A 23,368-nucleotide genomic window follows, 5' to 3' on the forward strand; every position below is an offset into this window, starting at 1 on the left:
TTGAAAAGAGTATGATTTCAGGGGGAACTGTCTGAACCTTTTAAAACAAATAATGGGGTGCACCAGGAATACTCTCTCTCCTGTTTACTGTTCAATCTGGATCTGGAAAAAGTACGTATGTCACAAATCACAACCACTGGTTCAATATATAATAAATCAGTGCAAATCCTGGTCTAAAAGTCCTAAGAAAGATATTTGGACCTATTAACGAAAACGGAATATGGAGATCCAGGTATAACCATGAACTCTACCAACTGTTCAAAGAGACACCGATCTCAGAATTCGTTAAACTTCAGAGAATTCGCTGGGCTGGTCATGTAGTAAGAATGAAGACAGAAAGATTGCCGAAAAGAGCCCCTGATAGTAAAATGCAGGGCGCAAGACCAAAAGGAAGGCCACGGAAAAGATGGGAGGATGAAGTGGCAGCGGACGCGCAAAATTTGCTAGGCGTGAGAACCTGGAGAAGATCGGCGCGGGACCGACAAGGTTGGAGGCATAGTTTGGAGGAGGCCAAGGCCCGATTTGGGCTGTAGCGCCATTGGAGAGAGAGAGAGAGAGAGCAAATTTTGGTCTATGCTGATGATATCAATAATGTTGGGAGAACGGAAAACCCTGTACGAGACGAATATGTAGCATTAAAAGAATTAGCTACAAAAATAGGTTTAACCCTTTGAGGTCGTAGGCATGTATATAATGCCAGACCTGATCATTCACCATGGTCGCTTAATTTTGCCATAATCTAGTCCTATAGGTCGTCTGGCATGTGAGACATGCCACGCTAAATTTTTAGATTCAGTCGTAGGCATCTCCAGCATGACAAAAGTTTTTCTGTGTTTAATTACTGGAATATCGATATATCGATAAAAAATAGTAATCGATTCTTGTTCTTTATGCTAAAATCGCGCCATTTAGAAGTAAAACGGTTGTTTACTTTTATTCAGTACGTTGTTATTTGTGGTTGAATACAGTGCTGTACTACACGTTGTTGCTGAAGTCGTTCTGTTTACGTTTTTTAATATTTCTGTTTTTTTGAATTTGAAAATATGTCTAGAGGAGGATTTTTAAGTAATGACGAACTAGAGTACTATTTACATAACAGTGATGAGGATAATAATGTTGAAATCGATAACCGGGGTTGGGAAAGTACTTCAGAATCCGACATATCGGAAATTGAAGACAATTTAATGTTCGAAAATGAGGAACCGGAGGAGAGTGATGAAAGTACTGAAGAAGATGAAGAAATATGGCAAACATGGGAATCAGTCAATACAAAATTCAAAGAATTTTCTTTTTCGCAGGACATTGGATTTCATTGTCCGCGAAACTTTGAAGGCACTAAAGAGTTGGATTTTTTCAATTGTTTTTTACAGATGATCTGTTAACGGCCATTGTAACTGATACAAACAGGTATATTTTAGAATTTTTAATTGTTATTCGAGATACTGATTACTTTTATTATTTTAGATATGTTACTGAAAAAAAAAATGATGAATACGCCGTTTACAAAAAGATCAATTTAGAGTACTTGGAAGCCTGTAACGTTAGAAGAATTTAAATGTTTTCTTGGTGTCATAATTAATATGGCATTAAACCCTAAGCCTGAACTGTCGGATTATTTTTCCAGTGCGTGGATAGATTACCAACCATTTTTCAAAGATGTAATATCAAAAAGACGATTTTTCCAAATTTTTTGGAATTTACATGTTTCCCCTCCCGAAGAAAATGATCCCGCAAATGGTACAAGATCTCGAAGTTCTAAAGTGAAATTGGTTCTCAAATATCTAGATTCGAAATTTAGAAAGTTGTATACACCAAACAAATATGTATCACTGGATGAAAGTACCGTGGGATTCGAAGGAAGAGTGTCATTTAAAGTGTACAACAAAGATAAACCAACAAAGTGGGGAATAAAGGTTTTTGCTCTAGCTGATTCGAGTAATGGATATGTTTGTGGCATAGAACCCCACTTTGGCACTCAAACAACACAATCATTAATACGTCCTGATCTTCCTATAACAGCACGTATTGTGGTACATTTAATGACCAAGCTGATAGACGCAGGAAATGGCACCGCAGGATATCATGTATTTACAGACAGATATTACACAAGTCCACTATTAGCTAAGGAGCTATATAAAATGAGAGTTCACCTGACAGGAACTGTGATGACTAATAGAATAGGACTGCCAATGGAAATAAAACCTGCTTTCACCAAAACATTGAAACCAGGAGACGTAGTTAGTCGACGTACTAATAAATTATCCGCAGTAGCCTGGAAAGATAAACGAGTGGTTGTAATGCTGTCTACGTTATATAATTCAACTGAGGAGGTTAAGAAACGCAGAAAACTTAATGATGGGGGGTGGGTCGAGGTAACAGGAAGTAAACCAAAAGTTGTCAGTGAATACAATAAATATATGGGTGGTGTCGACGTAGCAGATCATTATGCTACTTCTTATGCTTTTATGAGAAAATCAAGCAAATGGTGGCGAAAATTATTCTTCTGGATGCTAGAAGTAATACTTAATAATGCCTTTCTTCTATACAAGATGCATAATAACGTACCTCGAACTTATCGTTCAAAAAATTTTAGAAAAGCGTTGGTTGCACAATTGACAGCCACTTTCAAAAATCCTGCTCGACAACGATTTGGCAAAACCCCGGAAGATGCAATCCGCTTAAATGGTTTATTTCATGCAATATATTCAAGGACAAGTAATTCGGATTGCAAAGTTTGCAGTGACAGAACCAAACCCGGAGGACGTAGAACGTAAAATATATACTACTGTAAAACGTGTCCAAGTGGTCCTGGCCTGCATCCCGGAACTTGCTTTGAAAAATTTCACACTATACAAAATTTTAAATAATGATGAGTTTTTTTAGGTCAACATAGCTATAAATATATAATGTTGAAAACATTTAGCGAGAATACATTTTTTTTTAAGATTAATTTCTGTTTTCAAAGATTTTAAAAAATCAACATTATTTTGTTAAAAAACTGACTACTTTTTGAATAAAAATTTAATAACAAAATAGAAGAAATATTTATTTCAGACTGTCATTATTGAATTTCCTTTAGTTTCAAGAGTACTATGTGAAAATTTCAATTACTCATAATCAATAGATATAGAAATATGAATTTTCAAAGAGATCATTTCTTTCATATTGAAAGGCGCTAAAAATCATGACGTCTGTGGCGCACTCGGAGCCGGAAACACGTGACGACTGCAACGTCGTTGCATGATATACATGCCTACGACCGTTGGGACAGTCAGCCACAATATTTAGTCGACCACAAAGGGTTAATAATAAACACCAACAAAATAAAGTATTTGAAAATAAGCACGCAACCAAAAATCCTACGACCACTCGTTATAGAAAAGACGTCATCGAAGCAGTGAACGAATTTGTATACCTGGGAGCGCTCCTTAACGCTCAAAATAACTAACTACCGCAGAGATAAACCGCAGAATTTGCACGGCCAACAGATGCTATTTTGGGCTTAATCTCCTCTTTAAATCCACAATTATATCGAGAAATACAAAAATAAAACTCTACAAAACAATAATACGCCCAGTTCTAACATATGGTTCAAAGACCTGGACTCTAACAAAAAATAATGAAAACATGATGTTTCGAAAGAAAAGTACTAAGGCGAATCTATGGAGCAGTGAATAACAATGGAGTGTGGCGAAGACGATACAACTTTAAAGAATATATCAGGAACCTGATATAGTAAAACATATTAAGATAGGACGTCTGAGGTGGATAGGACACGTAATGCAGATGGAACAAAAAGAACCCAGCTAGAAAAACGCTCCTTGATAGACCCATTGGTCTGAGAAGAAGAGAAAGACCCATAACAAGGTTCCTTGATAACATCGATGAAGACATGAGAAATATGGGAATACGTGCTTGGCGGAACAAGGCGATGGATAGGGACGACTGGAGAGAAATTCTTGAGGAGGATAGGACCAAAGCAGAGTTGTAAAGCCAGAATGATGACGATAATTATCCTTGGATGATGTGGTCAAAATTAAAACCATCTATCATAGTCCCTTTTTTTTCATTGAATAAACGAATTGTGATTTAAATGGTCTATATTTGTTTTTGTTTTAAAATTCTTGCTACTGTATAATATTTACTTAGGTATTCTATTTTGTAGAAGTAACAGTCATTGGCAATTAGTTTTCGCCTTTTTACAGTAAGATTATTGTTAATACTTCCATTAGTCTTAAATCCCTTTGATATTTTCGCAGCAGTTGAATGAATAATATTTCTATTCGGATGTCTCTTGTTAAAAATACTTGCAACGTCTCTAAGTGGTTTATAGTTCTCTTCTCCAATCAAACAATTTTACTTTTTTCTTTGCTAGTTAATAACAATATCATTTAAATATATTTTATATAATCTAAACACTGTCACTGATTCTCATTGTCACACATACTGAGTTCACTGTCAAATATTTCTTATCAGTCCATCCTAGATTACTTGTTCTTTTTTATGTAGACATGAGTCTATCTATTTTTCAATGTGCCTCCAGTAAGTTATCGTTCCATCGTTTTCGCGATCTTTCATCGCCATTTAATTTGAATGCAGCCTCATCTGAAAAAATAATATTTTGATTTAAGAAAGGGTTTCGGTGGCAGTTATCCATTATTATTTCGCAAAATTGTATTCTTTTATCTGTATCATTCTCGTTTAATTCCTGTAAAACTGTGCATTTTACTTATTTTACTTACTTTTACATACTTTGTGTACCTTTGTTTTGCAAACATCGAGATCACTACTAACCTTACGAACAGAAATGTGCGCATCTTCTTCAAAAGCAAGTAGAACATCTAATGTAACATAATTTACAGAGGGACGACCTGATTTGCGTGCATTTTCAACCGTACCAGTTTCTCGAAATTTCTTTTCAATCTTACTTACTGTTGACTGCGTGATGGATATTTCTGGATATTTATCATTAAATAAATTACACACTTCCTTCTGAGTTCGCGATTTGTCTCCATACCCAATCATCATGAGTATTTCAATTCTTTGTTTTACACTCAAAATCATTTCTACTTAAAATTAACTCTAAGCAATAATACAGAACATTCACGAATTAATAGAATTATTGTACTACTTAATTGTTATTGAACGTTACTAAAAATAATTACAGTTTACCAAAAACTAGAAGTAGGCTAATTTTTTGCAATTGATAATAAGTAATTTATTTTCTAAGCGCATATTTTTCAAATTATATCCATTAGACCCGAGTATTATACTTTTTTGGAATCAGCTCATATTTATCGATCTAAAAATCTCCTAAAATACAGGGTATTACATTTAAAAAAAGAGCCGATGACGTCCTCACTGTAATGTGTAATCACCTGGTATAATAAAATTTTATCGTAAAATGTAGAACATTAAATTTAAAAATCGACGTGTTTTAGATTTTTCTAAAAAGGCTTTTCTTTTAGAAAATATCGAATTTATTACATACTTTACGGATACACTGTATAGTTAAATAAGATCATATTATGTTAAAAATGTTAAGAATATTGAAAATAGAATATTTTAGTGAATACTAAATACTTTTCCAAACAGAATTTAAAAGAAGTTTCCATTAACATTAATAAATGATTAACTATATTTACTTCTTGCGATGCAAAATGTCGACTTTCAAATGAAAATTTTTGTCGAAAATAAGTTATCTACATAAATTGATATAGAAACTTTGGTTATATTATAATGATGCTGTTAATTTAAAAATATATTACTTTTTAAAGGCAAAGGATACTTCTTCAGCTGGAAAGACCAAAACACAAAAGGAGTGGAGCAAGATTGGTTATCAACTAGAAACTACTGCAGGAAACGTTGCATGGACTTGGTTTCTTTGGAAACAAGTGCTGAAAATGAGTGGATCAAAAGGCACATCGTTGAAGATAAGGTAAGATAACAGTATTTAAAAAATTATTAAATTATTTTATTGTACTTACTACATTAACGTTGATTTGATGTTCAAATTTGTATTCTAATGTAGTTCTTTTTATCCAGATTTAGCAGCTCTCACTCCCTCAAAGCGGAAAATTCACTCATTCCAGATACCTACGGTATCAAAACGATTGAGCTCTGGTGAGAATCTTTCCGTGTTTTCGAGTCCTAGGTTGGTATGCTGGAATATCTCGCAAAAATTTTCGTACACATTTGGACGTTGAGAGTTGTACAGTTTTCTGCATGGTCTTGTAGAGATGTTTATTCAGACCTAGCTTTTTTATGTTTTCTAGGAGGTTCTTCGGAATGACTCCAGTAGTAGAAAAAATAATAGGGATTGTCTGGGTACTTTACTTTCTCCACTGTCTTCGTATTTGAATTTCCAGATCGCTGTACTTGGCGATCTTTTCGTTCTGCTTAACACGAAGATTATTGTTGTTGGGTATCGCCACATTAATTAGTGTTGTTTGTCTCTTTAGTTTATTACCTAGTATAAGATCTGGTCTAATATATGCAGAGCACAGTGCGCGGTCCTGGTATAGCTTGTAGTTGTAGTTCTCACGTATACTTTCAGGAACGTATTGATAATATGGGAGATGGTTTGTTTGGATAAGTCCCAGTTTGATGGCTATCTCTCGATGGAGGATCTTTCCTACTGAGTCATGCCGTTCCTTATATTCAGTTGTAGCAAATGCCTGGCAACCCCAGGTAAGATGTTGGATGGTTTCTTGAGCTTGACAACCATATCGGTATTTGTCATTTTGAACCTGAGGTTCTTTGACGATATATTTCAGGTAATTTTTGGTTGGTATAACCTGATCCTGAATGGCGAGTAATAAACCTTCTGTTTCAGGGAACATCTTTTCTGATGTCAGCTAATAGTTCGACAATATATTGTCGACATGGTCTTGACTGACCTCATTGGGATATGGCTCGTGCAGAGGTTTACCCATCCAGGTGCGCAATTTTTCGTTCCTAGAAAGGTGATTTATTGATATTTCTGGTTCCCTCAGTTTGATCGGTATTATTATTTAAATGGGAATAAGCCACAATTAAAGGTTAAAGTACGTTCATTGCCGTTTTAATTTCCACTTCGGAAATCGTTTTCAAAATACAAACATTAGTAAATTAAACAAATTTGTTTTTTTGTTACTTGGTGAAAAATTTTTCTAATAATTTAATTTTATCTGACTCTTGAGTGCGTTCCTGGGACGACTTTACTTGTAAGATAGTTCATTCTATTACATGAAATGAACTTTAACTTGAGAATATCCGTCAGAAAAAATCATAGCATGTAATTCGTCTTTAAAAAGACAAACACATACCATGATGACAGTAAAAATCTCCTGTTAGTGATTTCATAGTAAATTATGAGGGAAAAACCAGGAAAAAAAAACATCATATTACTATCCCGACATGGTAAGTATTTGGTCGTGCATTTAGTTTACTTTCAATAAACAGCAAATTCTGATTTTATATGTTTGTTATTTAAAAAACATAAATGATGTATCCTCTTTATGTTACCGACTTACTAATACGGGTATTTTCCTTTTAATACCTTCCTTTTTTAATATGGGTAACCAGATCCTACTACATTCTGCCGAAGAATTTGCGACATAATTGGTCTCATTTAGCGTAATTAGATCCGCTTCTTTGATTTTTCTCTTTTTATCATCCGTTTCTTTTAGGACTATATTTGAATTATTCCATTGAACCTTATTGTCGTAAATCCCATGCGTGGTTACATATTTGAGATCTATCAAATTCTCTATTTTTAATATAAGATTGATGTTTACTTATTCTAACATTTAATGGCCTTGATGTTGCAACTAAATAAAACTGATCGCATTCACAAGGTATTTTATAAATGCAATTCTTTGTCCGTTCTTGTTCATTATTAGGTTTGGTTTTAGACAAAAATAGATCTCAATGTGTTTGTTGTTTTGAATGTTAAAATAGATATATTTTGTCTAAAACCAAACCTAACAATGAACAAGAAAAGACAAAGAATTGCATTTATAAAATACCTTGTGAATGCGATCAGTTTTATTTAGGTGAAACATTAAGGCTATTAAATGTTAGAATAAGTGAACATCAATCTTATATTAAAAATAGAGAATTTGATAGATCTCAAATATGTAAACACGCATGGGATAACTAACATAGGGTTCAATGGTTCAATGATTCAACTATGAAAATCAAAGAAGCGGCTCTAATTATGCTAATTGAGACCAATTGTGTCGCAAATTCCTTGGCAGAATGTAATAGGATCTGGTTATCCATATTAAAAGAGGAAGTTATTAGAAGGAAAATACCAGTATTAGTAAGTCGGTAACATATTATAGAGGATACATCATTTATGTTTTTTAAATAACAAACAAATAAAATCAGAATTTGGTGTTTGTTGAAAGTAAACTAAATGCACGTCCTAATACTTACCATGTCGGGATAGTATTAGGAGGATTTTTTCCTGATTTTCCCTCATAATGTACTATGCAATCACTAACAGGAGATTTTTACTGTCATCATGGCATGTGTTTGTCTTTTTAAAGATGAATTACAGTCTATGATTTTTTCTGACGTATATTCTCAAGTTAAAGTTGATTTCATGTAATCGAATGAACTATCTTACAAGTAAAGTCGTCCCAGGAACGCAACTCAACAATATTGGCAATATTATTTTAAAATCGTCTACTTTAAAATGTATAATGTATGTCTAAATTGCCAATATAAATGAGTCAGATAAAATTAAATTATTAGAAGAATTTTTCACCAAGTAACAAAAAAAAAAAAATTTGTTTAATTTACTAATGTTTCTATTTTGAGAACAATTTCCTAAGTGGAAATTGAACTGTCAATAAACGTACTTTAATCTTTAATTGTGCCTTATTCCTATTTAAATAATAATTACTCTAACATGCCACAAGAAAATAGCTTCAGAACAGTATTGATCGGTATTGTATCATCTACTGCACAAATTGCGCGATGTAGAGTAGATGTCTCAGTCTGCACCTGAAAATAAGTTCATAAATTAGTAATCTGTTTTTCTAGTTGCTCACTTATATCCGTAAGTATTCGTCCTCCTAAATATCGCTATCGCTAAAATTTTGATGCTAAAACCTGTGCCAGTTGAGTTCAGTAACTGAGGTAGGGGGTTCATCGCTAGACAAAACCATAGTGGGCTCAACGAATATCCTTGAAATAGACCCCGGTTAATTGCAATATTTTCAGTTTCGATATTCGTTTTATCAGGTATTCGGAGGTGAATTTTTATCTTCCAATGTGAGATTATATGTTTTCAAAAGGTCACTATGTTGTCATCGACTTTATATATTTTTAATATATCTATAAGCCATTCATGCGGCACTGAATCAAACGCTTTTTTTGTAGTCGATGAAAGCAGTAAAGAGATTCCTTTTTTTTGCTAAATGCTTGGTTAGAAATGACAAAGTCGATGACAAGTTGAATCCTTTGCGCATCCTTTCTGTTGAGGCTCTATGATATTGTTTAGAGCACAGTGTTGGTAGATACGCCGGGCTACAAAAGATGTGACCAATTTATACAGAGTTGGAAGACAAGTAATTGGGCAATACTTGGTTGGATCTTGGGTGTTATTTTATCCTTTTGGCATTAAATAAGTTGTTCCCTGGGATAGGATAGATGGTATTACCTACGGATTAGAAATAGTGTGATTAATTAATGCTAATAAGTACTCATGAATACTCCAGAACTTCTTAATTATTATTATTATTATTATTATATTATGATCTGTCTCATTTTATCATTCTGTCTCCTACCGTTGCTGACAATGTAGCATCTAAACAATTTTTAAACTGTTTGTCCATTGTCTACTGTTAGTTTTTTGTGTAGATGTATTTAAATGTTAACATTCAATGATGTGCTGGATAACCAAAACTTTTTGACGAATTCCCCCTGAAGATGCTCTGAGAGCAAAAGTACTTGACCAAGATCTGATAAAAATACCGTGCTTGATATCTGCCTTTAATTTGTAAAGTGTATTATTAATTTGTTTGATTATATTAAATTATTTTATAGTTTTAAAATCAATTTTAATAAATAACACCTGTTTTAAGATAAGGCATCATAAAAATATATGTATGAGTAATCGAGTACCATCTGGACATTTTAATAAATATACTAAATAATTCAGATTTTTAATGAGATTACTTTAAAAAATTTCTTCAAAATAAATATAATTTGCCATTATACATGCTCTTATTAATTTGCAAGAAGAAATCACATTATATTTTAATTTTTATTGCAATATTATCGAGGTCAGTAAACAAGAATATTAAAAAGTTTGTTTAAATTATAGTACGCACACGCACTATAGATATTTCTACTGTCGAAATGTCCCTCTCAAAGAAGCGCACTTAATTTTACATTACTCTTTGCAAATGACTTATTTTATCACACCACTGGAACTTTCACACAACGGACGAAATGTGCATACTTAGTACAGTTAAAAATTTTTAACGATAAAAAATATGAAAATGAAATTGTTCTTTTTTCTCTACTTTTGTCTATTAAACAAGAAAAATAACTTCCTTAAAGAAAGTGAGTTTTAAATAATTTTACATAATGTATTTTACCTATTATTTGGTTAAAAATCTCAATTTAAAGAAAGAAACGATTTTTTAAATACGAATCCCCCAGCCCACACGTACTATATTATATCGCAAGAGACAACTATCGTCTTAATTTTGTGTCGCGATTAATTTCTGAGAAAAGGGACCTTCAAATAACATATTTACCGCTTAAGATTCAGGACAGTATGAGGTTCTGTACTCCAGTTGTCGTCTTTATTGGTGGCGAATCTCTGCTCTGTGCATTGTCCAGTTTCCACTTAGCGTTCGGTGTCAGTTCTTGCCCCGTTTTGTGTGTTTTTGATAGTTTTTTTGCAGACGCCATTGTTGTTCTTCTTCTTATTGCGCTGTCTCCTTTCGAAGGTTCGCGATCCAAAAGGCAATTGTAGCTTTGGAAATTGCTGCAAGAAAGATTTCTGAGGATGAGCGGTCAAACCATCTCCTCAGGTCTTTCAGCCAGGAATTCTGGCGTCTTCCAACTGATCTTTTGCCTTGAACTTTACCTTCCAATATGATTTAAAGTAATTCATATATTTCACCTCTCAACACATAACCCAAGTATTGTATTTTTCTCTCTTTGATTATGTTGAGTAATTCTTTTTGTTTGTTGTTTTGAATTGTTGGTACACGAAACCGTTATTAAAGGTTTATTTTTTTTTTTGAGAGGTATGTCAAGGAACTATCATCAAATATGATAAGAGGGAATAGCTCTGGAAGTGTATCCGTATGCGAAAAATACATATGACAGTATTGGTAGTATAATGTTTTGTTCAATCTAGTTTTAATTTTGTAAGTTTGCTTTTTCTTCCTGTGAGTCTTCTTATGTTTCCTTGCATGGCTGCTGCTTTTTGGATGGTTACATTTATATGAAATCCAGAAATCCAGGCCGTAGAAGAATGTCCTGGATAAGAAATTTTGTGGTGTGCGAGTGGTTTGGCTGTACAACTAACGAATTATTCAAAACAGCAGTAAATTAAATTTTTCAATCGCCCTAATTTTAAGGAGAGGCACTCAAAGAAGAAGAAGACATTTATATGGAGAGTAAACGTCAGCCATTTGTTCGTTATGACTCGTTATTTATCTTTTTTTCTTCATTTGACGGATTTGTTTTACACTAGTAGTAGTAGTAGTTCTCCTGGAGTTTTTTTCTTCTGTTCCTAAACACAACTGCTTGGAACATCTGCTGTATATACGTTGTAAAGTAGAGCTGACAATACTACTTTATGTGTTACTCCTACCTTCGGAGTCCTGTGTTTCGGTATGACTTGTCCTATCAGAACCGTAAACTTCCGGCCAGCTAGATACGAGAAATTCACTCTAATCATCGCCACGCTGTATCCATTGCCCTTTATTTGTATGTATGATTCATTTATGCGACACTCCATTGAAGACTTTGCTTACATCCAGGAAAGCGCGTCTCTACTACTTATCATTAAAGCTAGCTGCTATGCACTTGAGGTTCGCTGAGTGTCGTGCTCTGAATCGAATTGATCTTATAGGATTACCGCTGGTCTTTCCTTTTCTCCTTGGAGTCTTGTAGTATCACAAACTTTGTTTTCAAAACTTCCACAAAATTTATTATATCTTATCACTACACCTGTTTCGGCAGAGTGCCTTTATCAAGTGGCACTTGACCGACTTAAGTTATGAACGTAGTAATCCTGAAGTGGGATCTTAGCTATATTGTTACAACTAACCTTTAAACTTTTAACATTTAGTTAAAAAGTCTTGTCATTTATTAATCATTAATCCGCTAATAGAATTATTAAACTTTAATGATAGTTATATTACATGTAGGAGCGTTTATTATTTTTTACTCACTCAGAATATAAATATTGTGTTAGGCAAACATGCCTTTAATGATTAATTATTAAAAGCTGTAGACGACACACCAGGAAGCTAATTCATATTATGTAATGATGAATAAATTAATCAAATTGTCATAATTATTAATGTATATTATTACAGTTTTCAATAATTGCACATGCACATCACATTTAATGTAATATACCATTGAACAAAAAAAGACGGATACTTCAATGCCAATAAATATTAAAAATATATCGGTCTAACTGCTGTAAAATATTAAGCAAGCGACACAATATTACGATAATCGCTACCAGAAATATAACTTCAAAATGATAATATAGTAAGAGTCAAAATCAGAATATAACCATTTTATGCGTTGTATACAAAAACATAAATAGCCGCAATCGCCAAGGCCATTTGTGTAGTAAATCGAAGAGGGTAGTTCTATCAATTCAACAACGGTATTTAGAACGATCATCAATTAAAAGGACTTTAAGTAAGAAATTAACGATAAAATAAGATTACAAATATACTTGGGTCATGTGTTGAGAGGTGAAATATATGAATTACTTCGAATCATATTGGAAAGTAAAGTACAGGGCAAAAAATCACTAGGAAGATGCAGAACTCGTGCTGAAAGACCTGAGGAGACCTAAAAATTCATAAACTGTAAAATATCCAACAATATTGACACAGACATTGAAACCTTCTTCAGCATCATCTTAGATGCAGCCGAGGTAACCATTAAAAAAACTGCACTTGTTACAAAACATAAACCAATTCCTTGGTGGAATGGAAACAAATAAAAAAGGCATAAAACACTTAACAATAAAATATAATTTCAAAAACTTAAAGCTAAAGCTCAGTTAACAATAAAAACTTCAAAAAGAAATTCGTGGCTCAATTTGTGTCCAGTATAAACAGTAGGACCCCTATGTCTGAAATGTGGAACAATGTTAACAAAATATCTGGAATACCGGCTTATAACAAAATCACTCAACTAAAGAAAGATAATAGAATAATCACAGATGACTAGAAATAGCAGAAGAATTTGCTAATACGTATAAAAATAGATCTAATACAAGCAATTATAATAATAATTTTATCAACTTTAAACAGAACGAAGAATGCAATGTAATTATACCGTTTGTAGATGACACAGATGCTTTAAACTCCAAACTTAATATAAATGAATACAAAGATGTATTAAACTCATTTAAAGAGAATAGTGAGGCTCCAGATAATATTCCAATGGTTTTTCTTAAGCATTTACCTGAGAATGCATACAATTACCTTCTTAACGTATTTAATATTATTTGGACAGAACAGAAATTTCCAACAGCGTGGAGAGATTCTATTATATCACCAATATTAAAAATAAAATGTCCCAAAACAGATCCTGAGTCTTATAGACCAATTGCACTAACATGTACTGCATGCAAACTGTTAGAAAAAAAATGGTCAACCGTCGTGTTCTCTGGACACTTGAAGATCGAAATATTATTATTCCAGAACAAAGTGGTTTCCGACAAAATAGATCAATTCTAGACATTATTATAGACCTAGAAAGCAGTGTACATGAAGCCTTCTCCCTTAATCAAAAATATATTGGAATATTCTTCGACATTGAAAGAGCCTTTGATACAGCTTGGCGCCACCGTATCATCAGATTACTGTACGATTTAGAAATAAAAGGACACTGCCTTGCATTTATAAAAAACTTCTTATATAAAAGGTATATGCAAGTTAGAGTAAATGGTAACTTGTCGTCAAAAGTGGAATTAGAAAATGGAATTTCTCAGGGATCTGTTATAAGTCCTACGCTATTTATAATTGCCATAAATGATGTTCTATGAAATTTAAAACTTCCACTTAAAGGTCGCTTATATGCTGACGATCTCGTAATATTTGGTCAAAGCAAAAACTTAAACAACCTCTTACAACTTGCACAGAGTTTCTTGTTATTGAAAAATGGTCACAGGAAACTGGATTTATCTTTTCAACAACTAAAACTAAATATATAGTATTTTCTAAAAACAAAATCAGTACACCAGTCTCATTATATCTATACAACCAATCACTACAACTAAAAGATTCGTTAAAATTGCTAGGAGTTACTTTTGACAGAAAGTTGAATTGGAAAGAACATATCAATAATCTAACATGTAAATGTTACAGAAGATTAAATGTACTAAAAATTCTAGCACACAAAAATTTAGGTTCAGACAGGAGTACATTGTTAATTATATACAGAACTATTATACGATCACAGCTAGACTACGCGGCTATAGCTTACGCTTCAGCATCGAAATCAGTACTTAAAAAGCTTGAGACTATTCACAACACATCACTCAGAATATGTCTGGGAGCCTTTTGTACAACACCGATTGACAGTTTACTTTGCGAAGTTACTTTGTCGTTAAATGATAGAAGAGCTTACCTTAGTCTAACGTATGCTACAAAAATTAAGGATAATGCAAAAAATCCTGTCTATAGAAATACTTTTGCTGATAATTTCTCAAACCTCAATGCAAATCACCGTTCTGTGTTAAACCTTTCTATAAAAGAATAAAAGACCATTTGCATCTGTTTGATATTGTCATACCTGAATGTCTTCCATACACATATGACCATAATCCACCTTGGATTCAAAACAAACTATCATATAACTTTGAACTTACGTCATTTGACAAAAACTCCACTAATCATGATTTAATTATTTCCCATTTTAAAAAAATCCTTAGTCGTTTTACCTCTGGTAAAACAGGCAAGTAAATGCCTGTTTTGGTTTAGATGTTTTCACGCTTGTAGTTCCAAAACTAAATCTTTTGTCAACAAGAATGTAATCGATTTGGTTTCTTATCAGATCATTTTCGTTGTCTTCTCGTGCATTCTATGTATAAAGTCTCCTTGGTGGTAATTGATAACAGGTATTTGTGATGACTAATTCTTTCTCTTGTAACAATATTGTACTAATCAGTCTCCTCGTTCGATTCTTAATCTGATACCATAATTCCCTACAATATCTTCTACTTTTCCTTTACCGACTTTGGCGTTAATATATGACCTGTATCAAAATTATTAGTAAGTTCCTGGTTTTTTAAATTCTCTTATTTTCGAAAATATTAAATTTTTGTATGATGTGTTTCAACTGGTTTTGACACAATTTTTAATGAATGTTAGTGAATAAATTTACTTATTTTCCCCTATTTGCTTTTTAGTTCTATCTATCACTTGACTTTCTTAAGGAATATATTATAACCTTTCGAGACTGGCTGATGAATGACGAAAGTCTATGCCACAAAAAAAAATCTATCACTTGTTCTAATATTACAAGAATTACAATAATTTCTACATTGTTTTTATTTATAGACCTCGTGTAAATTTTTTGTTCATATTTTGTGATATGTATCTGCGTTTCTTATTGTTTTTAATAATCTGAAGATTTTTATACCGATAATCCCCGTCCTTGGTTCTTCATTCCGGATAACATATTCATATCACGTTTGTTACGTCAACTCCACAAAATATTCCTAATTATTACCATAGAGACGTCGTCGGCGTATGTGTGGAAAACATCCTGTATTGTACGACCTGATGAAAGCGCAAGGTGATAACTCATTTCGCAACATCGTTTTATTACCTTCCAGCAATTGATATTAGGTCAATGATTTTCTATTGTGCGGTTCATGCTTTGAATATTTACTCTTCTAGAAATGCCATTACTATTTTTATTTATAATCGATGTGTTTATCGGCATATGATAATCATAATGAAGGATTTTTGAGGAAAAATATTTTATGTCGTCAGTAAATACAAGTTTACTCGTCATTATTACTAATAATGCATCGTGCATTTTCTTTATTGTCTTTAATTATAATTATTACAAAAATATTTTTATTAATTTTAATTGAATATAAACGTTTCTTTTATTATTTAATCTTTTCAGACTCGACTTCTTTTTTAAAGAAAAAAAACTTTTTTTTCAGTATCTATACAGTTACCGGTTACAGGTATAGGTTTTATAGAACCAAAGAAAATTTATTTAATTTTAACTTTTCCTTCGTATAAAAACACTTTCAGTAATGAATAGTGGAACTTTTCCACTCTGAAAAAGACAAGAGACAGAAATGAAAAATAGAAAAGTCAAAGAAGCAGCTCTCATCCTACTTAATGAAGAAAAAAGTGTTGATAGTGAGCAAAACGTGTTTTTATTTATAATTACGATTAATCTTTCATTTGCTTTTTTTAATTATTTTATCTGTTTGGAATCGAAACAGAATCTCCCATTTGCTATTTTCTTAACAACATTGTTAATGTTTAATATTTTTAAAGTTGTTTGAAAAACTGGTATGCCTCACTTAGACTTAGTTTCAAATTTAAGTTAAAAGGCCAGCAATTTAAGATTTCAGAAAAAAAACAATATAGTCAAACCAAAAGAAATTGACACATAACAAATATCAATAATTGTTTTTTGAGAAATATTCGAGATCTGTTAATATTTTTAGATATTCCTTTATACCGCTATATTATCGAATCCACGAAAATAGCAGAGTACGTCTCAATACGTGATAGTAGTTGACAAATAATAAGTTTACGTATAACGGAAATAGAAACGTGCTGAGAATGTAATATAGGATGTATCTACCTTTATTCAATAAAGCCAAGTTTTGTATTCAGTGACCTGGCGAAAAATACGGCAGATTTTTCCGAAATCAAGTTTACATAATTAATAAAGTGATTCGTAGAAAATTACATACACAAACAATTAAAAAAGTGTTTGAAATATGGAAATTTGATAAGGTTGAGGTCCTTTGGGACAGCTAAGGACGGCAGCGCTACGGATCATGATAATAATTTACTGTAACTGGTATAGTTTGAATGCTTTTATTTGTAATTTTATTTAATGTGGGTGGATTTTGTTTCAGTTAATATGATTCGCTATTTTCGGAACCATGAACATTTGTTTAGTGAGTGTGAAAGTTGTAGGTATGTTCTTCAGAGTCTTCAGTAACGCTAGATCAGTTGTATCATAGTATGTACGTTACCCTGGACCACTGCAGCTCTTCTCCTTTAGGTTCAATCTATGTATGTATTCAATATATAAAACTTGGACGTGGACATGGACGTGCGTCCATGGAATCTTTAGCATTGGCGAAATACCCATATACCATAGCTTTCCAATCTTCTTCTTCTTTAAGTACCGTGTCCGTTTTTAGACGACAACCATGATTGCCAGGAAGAGGTTGGGTGTGGTTCTTTCAAAATTCATATACAAGCTGTTTGTATTATCTTTAAACTTAAAATGAATTGGGCACCATCCTTTAATAGTTTACCCTCGTAAGGAAACGAGCTCAGAAAAATAAATAAAATAAAAAATTTAAAACAAAGCTAACCTTTATTATTTTTTAACAAACAAAAAGTTATTAAAAGATTTCAGGAGAATTACGTCATCAGATTATGATGAGAAATACTTAAGAGAAAGAAATACTTAAAAAGAAACGTTAAGAAAAAGTTACACGCAGCTAGTAGACTGATACTCAAAAACAAAACAAATCCATTTTTGAGACAATATACCACGTTTCTTTGTTTATATGGACGATCGGTTCTCGACAAAAATATTATAGTGTAATATTGATTAGACAGCCAAGGTATACTCGGTACACTGATTACGGTTCCCATTGTCTAGTAAATTTAATAATCATTTTTTTACGTTTGTTAAATTTTGACCGATTGAAAATAGTCTACAACCAAGCACACGTGCTCGTAGACAATATAACTTGTAACTTAAAAAACATTCACATGCAGTTTATTAACTAAATAAAACTCCAACAATTAAAACAAAAAAACAAAGTTTTTAATGAAAATTAGTTAATATACCTACACTCCCATTTCTCTTTTTTTGCAACAATGAATCTATCAAAATATTCCCAGGCTGAGCCAACAGATTTTATCTGAATCCTTATTGCCCTTTTTTTGTGGACTCCCACTTTATATATATATATATATATATATATATATATATATATATATATATATATATATATATTAAACCTATAGGTAAGATTAATACTATTACAGGAATTAATATTAAACTCAACAGTCTTTTGGGTTGAACCGCGTCGGTTATCAATTCATGGAGCTTTCAACATCTTCTTTGACGTCTTCTTCAGGGATTCCGAGTCTCAGTCTTCCGAGCCCCCAGCCACTACTACACTGATTACTAATCAATGCGTTAGGATTGACAGTAGGATTTTGATTGACGGGTGGAGCGGACGGTATTTTATTTATAAGAGGTTACCAAGTCGAAGGTAACCGTATGTCGTCATCTCTTTTATTGAGATAATTTGGCCTTTTTTCAATTTCTATGGCTTCTCAGATAATTGTTGGTTTATAGAAGCGGATGGGAGCTATGATTCTGGAGTTTCCAAAATCAATTTTGTGACCTGTATGAAGATGGTGTTGACCTAGAGCTGAAATTGAGTCGGCATTACGAACAGAAATGGAATGTCCATAAATCCTATTCTGGATTCTACGATTTGTTTGGCCTATATCGGATCGGGGGCAGTCTGCACAAGGAATTTTATAAACTCCGTATTGTTCATTTGGAATGGTGTGTTTGATTGATCGGACAAAAGATGCAAGTTTTTGTTAGGGGGTAAATATTGTCTTTATTCCTCTTGATTTTACAATTTTGTCGATTTTATCAGTGACACCTTTGATGTAAGAAAGAAATGCTTTTGTACGATGAGGGCCTGAGTCTTTGGTTTAAGACTGAGTGGGAGATTGATGTCTGTGGATGCTCCTATTGATGTGATTTTCGCGGTTTTGGATGAGGGCTTGTTTTAAACTAGAGAGCTTAGCGGGTGTACTTGTGAAGGGGGATGATGAGAGCTGGCATGCAAGTAACGATTGGTATGGGTGAGTTTTCGATAAACAGAGTGATGAAAACCTTGGGGTTGTTTTTTCTTAATGATAACGTCGAGAAACCGTAGGGATATATCAGTTTTCACCTCCATCGTGAACTGGATACTAGGATGTATACTATTCAGATGAGTTTGAAAAGAAATCAAAGCATCCCCGCCATGGGATCAAATGACGAATGGATCGTCAACATTTCGTAGCCAACATGTGTGTTAAAGCTTTGATGTAGATAGTGCTTGGGTCTCGAAGTCTTCCATAAACATATTGGCAATTACTGGAGATATTGGGAAGCCCATTGGGGCACCATTTATTTGTCTGTAGAATTGATTTTGAAAGATGAAATAAGTGTTGGACATACAATGTTTAATGAGAGATGTGGTCTTGATAGATACTGTATTTAGTTTTCATAATATTTAAAGTTTCGTCTATAGTAATGTTTGTAAAGAGTGAAACGATATCGAAACTTATTAGAATGTCTGACGGTAAGATAGGGTATTGTTTAAGAAGTTCGATGAAATGAAAAGAATTTTTGACGAAGGATGAAGCATTTTCGGCGAGAGGTTGTAGAGTTTTGGCCAAGTACTTGGCCAATGGTTGTGTAGGGCAGTTGTATGCACTGACAATGGGACGTAGAGGAATATCGGGTTTTTGAATTTTATGTCAACTGGAAGAGAGGTTTTATGATAATGGTTTTTGTTGTTTTTTCCAGATAGGTTGTTGGATTATTAGAAATTGGTCTGTAGTCTGGAGTATTAATGAGATTTGAGAGTTTGTTAATATAAGAGGAAGTGTTTAGGACGACGGTGGCATTGCCTTTTTTCGGCCGGGAGAATGACTAGATTTGGATTTGACTGAAGTTCTTTCAGGGCTTTTTTTTTGGATTGGCAGATGTTCGGAGTAGGAGGCTTTGAGTTTCTAAGAATTCTACCGATGTCTTGTCTAGTTATTTCAGTATCTTCGTAAGGAAAACTAGAGATGGCTTCTTCAGTTTGACAAATGATTGTCTCAATTGGGGTAACAAAGTAATTGAAACCTTTTGCTAAAGCTTAAGTGGCAATGGCCGAAATAGAAGTATCAGAAAAGTTATGAACCATCGACGTTATAAATTATCCTTCCTCTATTCCCAGCACCAGTAACGCATTGATTAGTGATCAGTGTAGTAGTTTCTGGGGGCTCGAGAGACTGAGACCTCGGAAGCCCTGAAGAAGACATCAAAGAGGTATATATATATATATATATATATATATATATATATATATATATATATATATATATATATATATATATATATTTATTTATTACTGAAATACGGAACAATATTAACAAACACTGCACTTTCTACAAAATATTATTCAAGATCATCATTTGCTGTCAATTACTTCAATGTTAATGATCCCGTGAGGTTGAAGTTTAAATAAAAAATATCATAATTGCTTTTATAGCTACATATACCTGTAATTTTATAAAGCCAGCCCATTAGTATAATATAAGAAAGCTGCAAATTATCTTGTTTAAGATGAATAAACGATGATTACACTAAAAATAATTGGACATGGGATCATCATGGATATTTTTTAAAATTTACCGAGAGCAGTAGACAATTGAAAGGAAAGTTAATTTTGGTTCTTATTAAAATCACTATCAAGAAGAAACAACAGTTAAATGTTATGAGAAATAATGATGAGTAACACAGGAGCCTAATTTAGACTTGAATTATTACACGTTTTTATGTACGAATAACATTATTTATTCATTTAGTTAATCAAAATTGATTTTATTTTTTAATTCAACTACAATGTCTAATTAAACTCAATCAACTGAATTTAAGTTTATTAAAACTTAGTAATAGTATTCTTGTAGAATTTTGTAATATATTATTGATTTTTGAGTTGTTTAACGCATTATACAGGGATGAGTGCCTTAAGAACCGGCAAAATAACGCAAAAGATAGGAAACATAATACGTTGTGAAATAAAAAGAGATGAAAGTAGAAGAGGTGAGAAATTATCGACATAAACCTATATTTACTTTACACTACATTAGATCTATCGAAAGTTTCCCACCTTCAGACGTTAGCTTATGAGCTGGTTGACTTCAGTCATAGTAATACGTATCACGTATTGTAAGTAAAAACAGTTTAAGTACGAGTATTTTTTTATCCAAAATTAAAGTATTGATCAATAATAAACTGTGATTTGAGACGTCGCATACACTCTTCTCAATACAGAATTATGATAGCTTGTTATTCTGTATTCGTCAACACAGAATTAATTATCAAGTTACTACTAATTAAACTGTTTACTTACATTTGCTTTATTGCCTTCAATCAGTTTTTACTTTATGCGAAATTTAAAAAATGTTAATGTTCGACGGCATACTTGTAATATTATGACTGAAGTCAACTAGCTCATAAGCTAACGTCTAAAGGTGGGAAACTATCGATAGTCCTAAAGTAATGTCCAACTTTCATCTCTTTTTATTTCACAACGTATTATGTTTTCTATCTTTTGCGTTATTTTGCCGGTTCTTAAGGCACTCATCACTGTATTTAAAGTGTCAAACGTCTATAATATTTTAGTAATAGCTGAGAGCTCACATATCAGAAGCATTTTACCGTGCGTATCCGCATCTAAATTACCTAAAATTTTACTGACAGAAAAATGTTTTCTAATCTTAAAAAAACGGAGTTTATCCGTTTCATTCTAAATTTCATTACACTTATCTTAAATTTGAATATTGTTACAGATAAAATACATATGGACTTCCGGCCGTCTGTGTGACTTCAAAGGCTGCGACCGTCCAGACCTCCTTCCCAACAACGTGAATGGTTGGTTCTGGACAGCCGTCCTGCAAAAATTAGCACCAACTACTCAAAGAGACCAGAACGACTGGTCCGAAACCGGAGGCATCAACAAGCCACAACCAGACAACAGAGAGTCCATGCAGGGTGGAGCACAAGAAAATTGTCTTGCCATTTTGAATCAATTTTACAATGACGGAGTCAACTGGCACGATGTTGCCTGTCACCACGTTAAACCTTGGGTGTGCGAGGAAAATGAAGATCTTCTCAAATACGTTAGGTACACCAACCCAAATTTGTTAATTTAAAATTGTAGATAGCTCGTGACTGAACAACAAAGATCGAAGTATGCAGTCTGTTTTGTAAATTTTTGTACGTCAGAAAATTGACCTAATTAAAAAAAAATATGTACAGATAGTTATTATAAGAGACACAGTCGGAGATTTATCTTCGTATTACTTATAAATATTATTTTAACTTTTTATTTATTTGATATTAGAGTAGGTATAGTTCTGTATAAATAGAAAAGTTTATAAAAATATGTAAGCATATTATTACATATTATTAATAGGTACCTACATCAAAAAAATCTTTAAAATATTAAAAATCGGCAAAATGGTTAAAATGTTTTCTTTTGTGTAGGTATAAATGGCCCTACATATAAACTGCGAATATATCTGTATTTGGTGTAGATCTGATATTTACTTCAGCAATCATTGCGGAACAACAAGTATTTTTATTATTATGTGCATAAAGTATTTATTATTCCTGAGATTTCCTTATAAAAATCGTTATAAGAAAATCTGTAAGGAGTTGCTACCTATAGTGCCCTATAGTGCACCCATAGTGCGTTAACGAATTATCGTAAGGCCAGACGTCTATCCATCGCGTCATGCCAGAGCTCGCCAGCGTTATTTATGCCTGAATTATTTATATCTTGTGTTCACGACACTTGTTTGCAACCTACTCTTCTCTTGCACTTAATCTTTCCTTGGATAATTAGTTAAGGGATTGCATATCTTCTCCCTCTCCATCTATGGCCCAGATATCAAATTTTTCGTACCTTGATCAGGTTAAACAACTCTCTTTTATTTCATTACTTGCCCTTTTTGCTGTGCATGTTTGTAGCATTTTTTAGGATTACATGAAACCCTATTTCTTATACACTGGTAATAACATCACAGTTACACTTCTGCTTCCTATCAGTTTCTTACGACATTGTTTGCAATTGTATGATTATGGCTTT

At 32.9% G+C, this 23,368-nt stretch overlaps 1 protein-coding gene across 1 annotated transcript in view; it reads left to right on the plus strand.

Annotated features, from left to right (window-relative positions):
- LOC140434436 (L-selectin) overlaps positions 1-22,697 on the plus strand; it is a 44,535-nt gene extending 21,838 nt beyond the window's left edge. The window contains exons 3-4 of the mRNA XM_072522696.1: positions 5,778-5,938; positions 22,068-22,697. Coding sequence (XP_072378797.1) covers positions 5,778-5,938; positions 22,068-22,430 — 524 coding nt within the window. The 3' untranslated portion in view covers positions 22,431-22,697. The remainder of the gene's footprint in view (positions 1-5,777; positions 5,939-22,067) is intronic.
- Positions 22,698-23,368: the final 671 nt, after the last annotated feature.

This window comes from Diabrotica undecimpunctata, chromosome 2, assembly GCF_040954645.1.
Source record: "Diabrotica undecimpunctata isolate CICGRU chromosome 2, icDiaUnde3, whole genome shotgun sequence".
In the NCBI taxonomy this organism is placed as follows: Eukaryota; Metazoa; Arthropoda; class Insecta; order Coleoptera; family Chrysomelidae; genus Diabrotica; species Diabrotica undecimpunctata.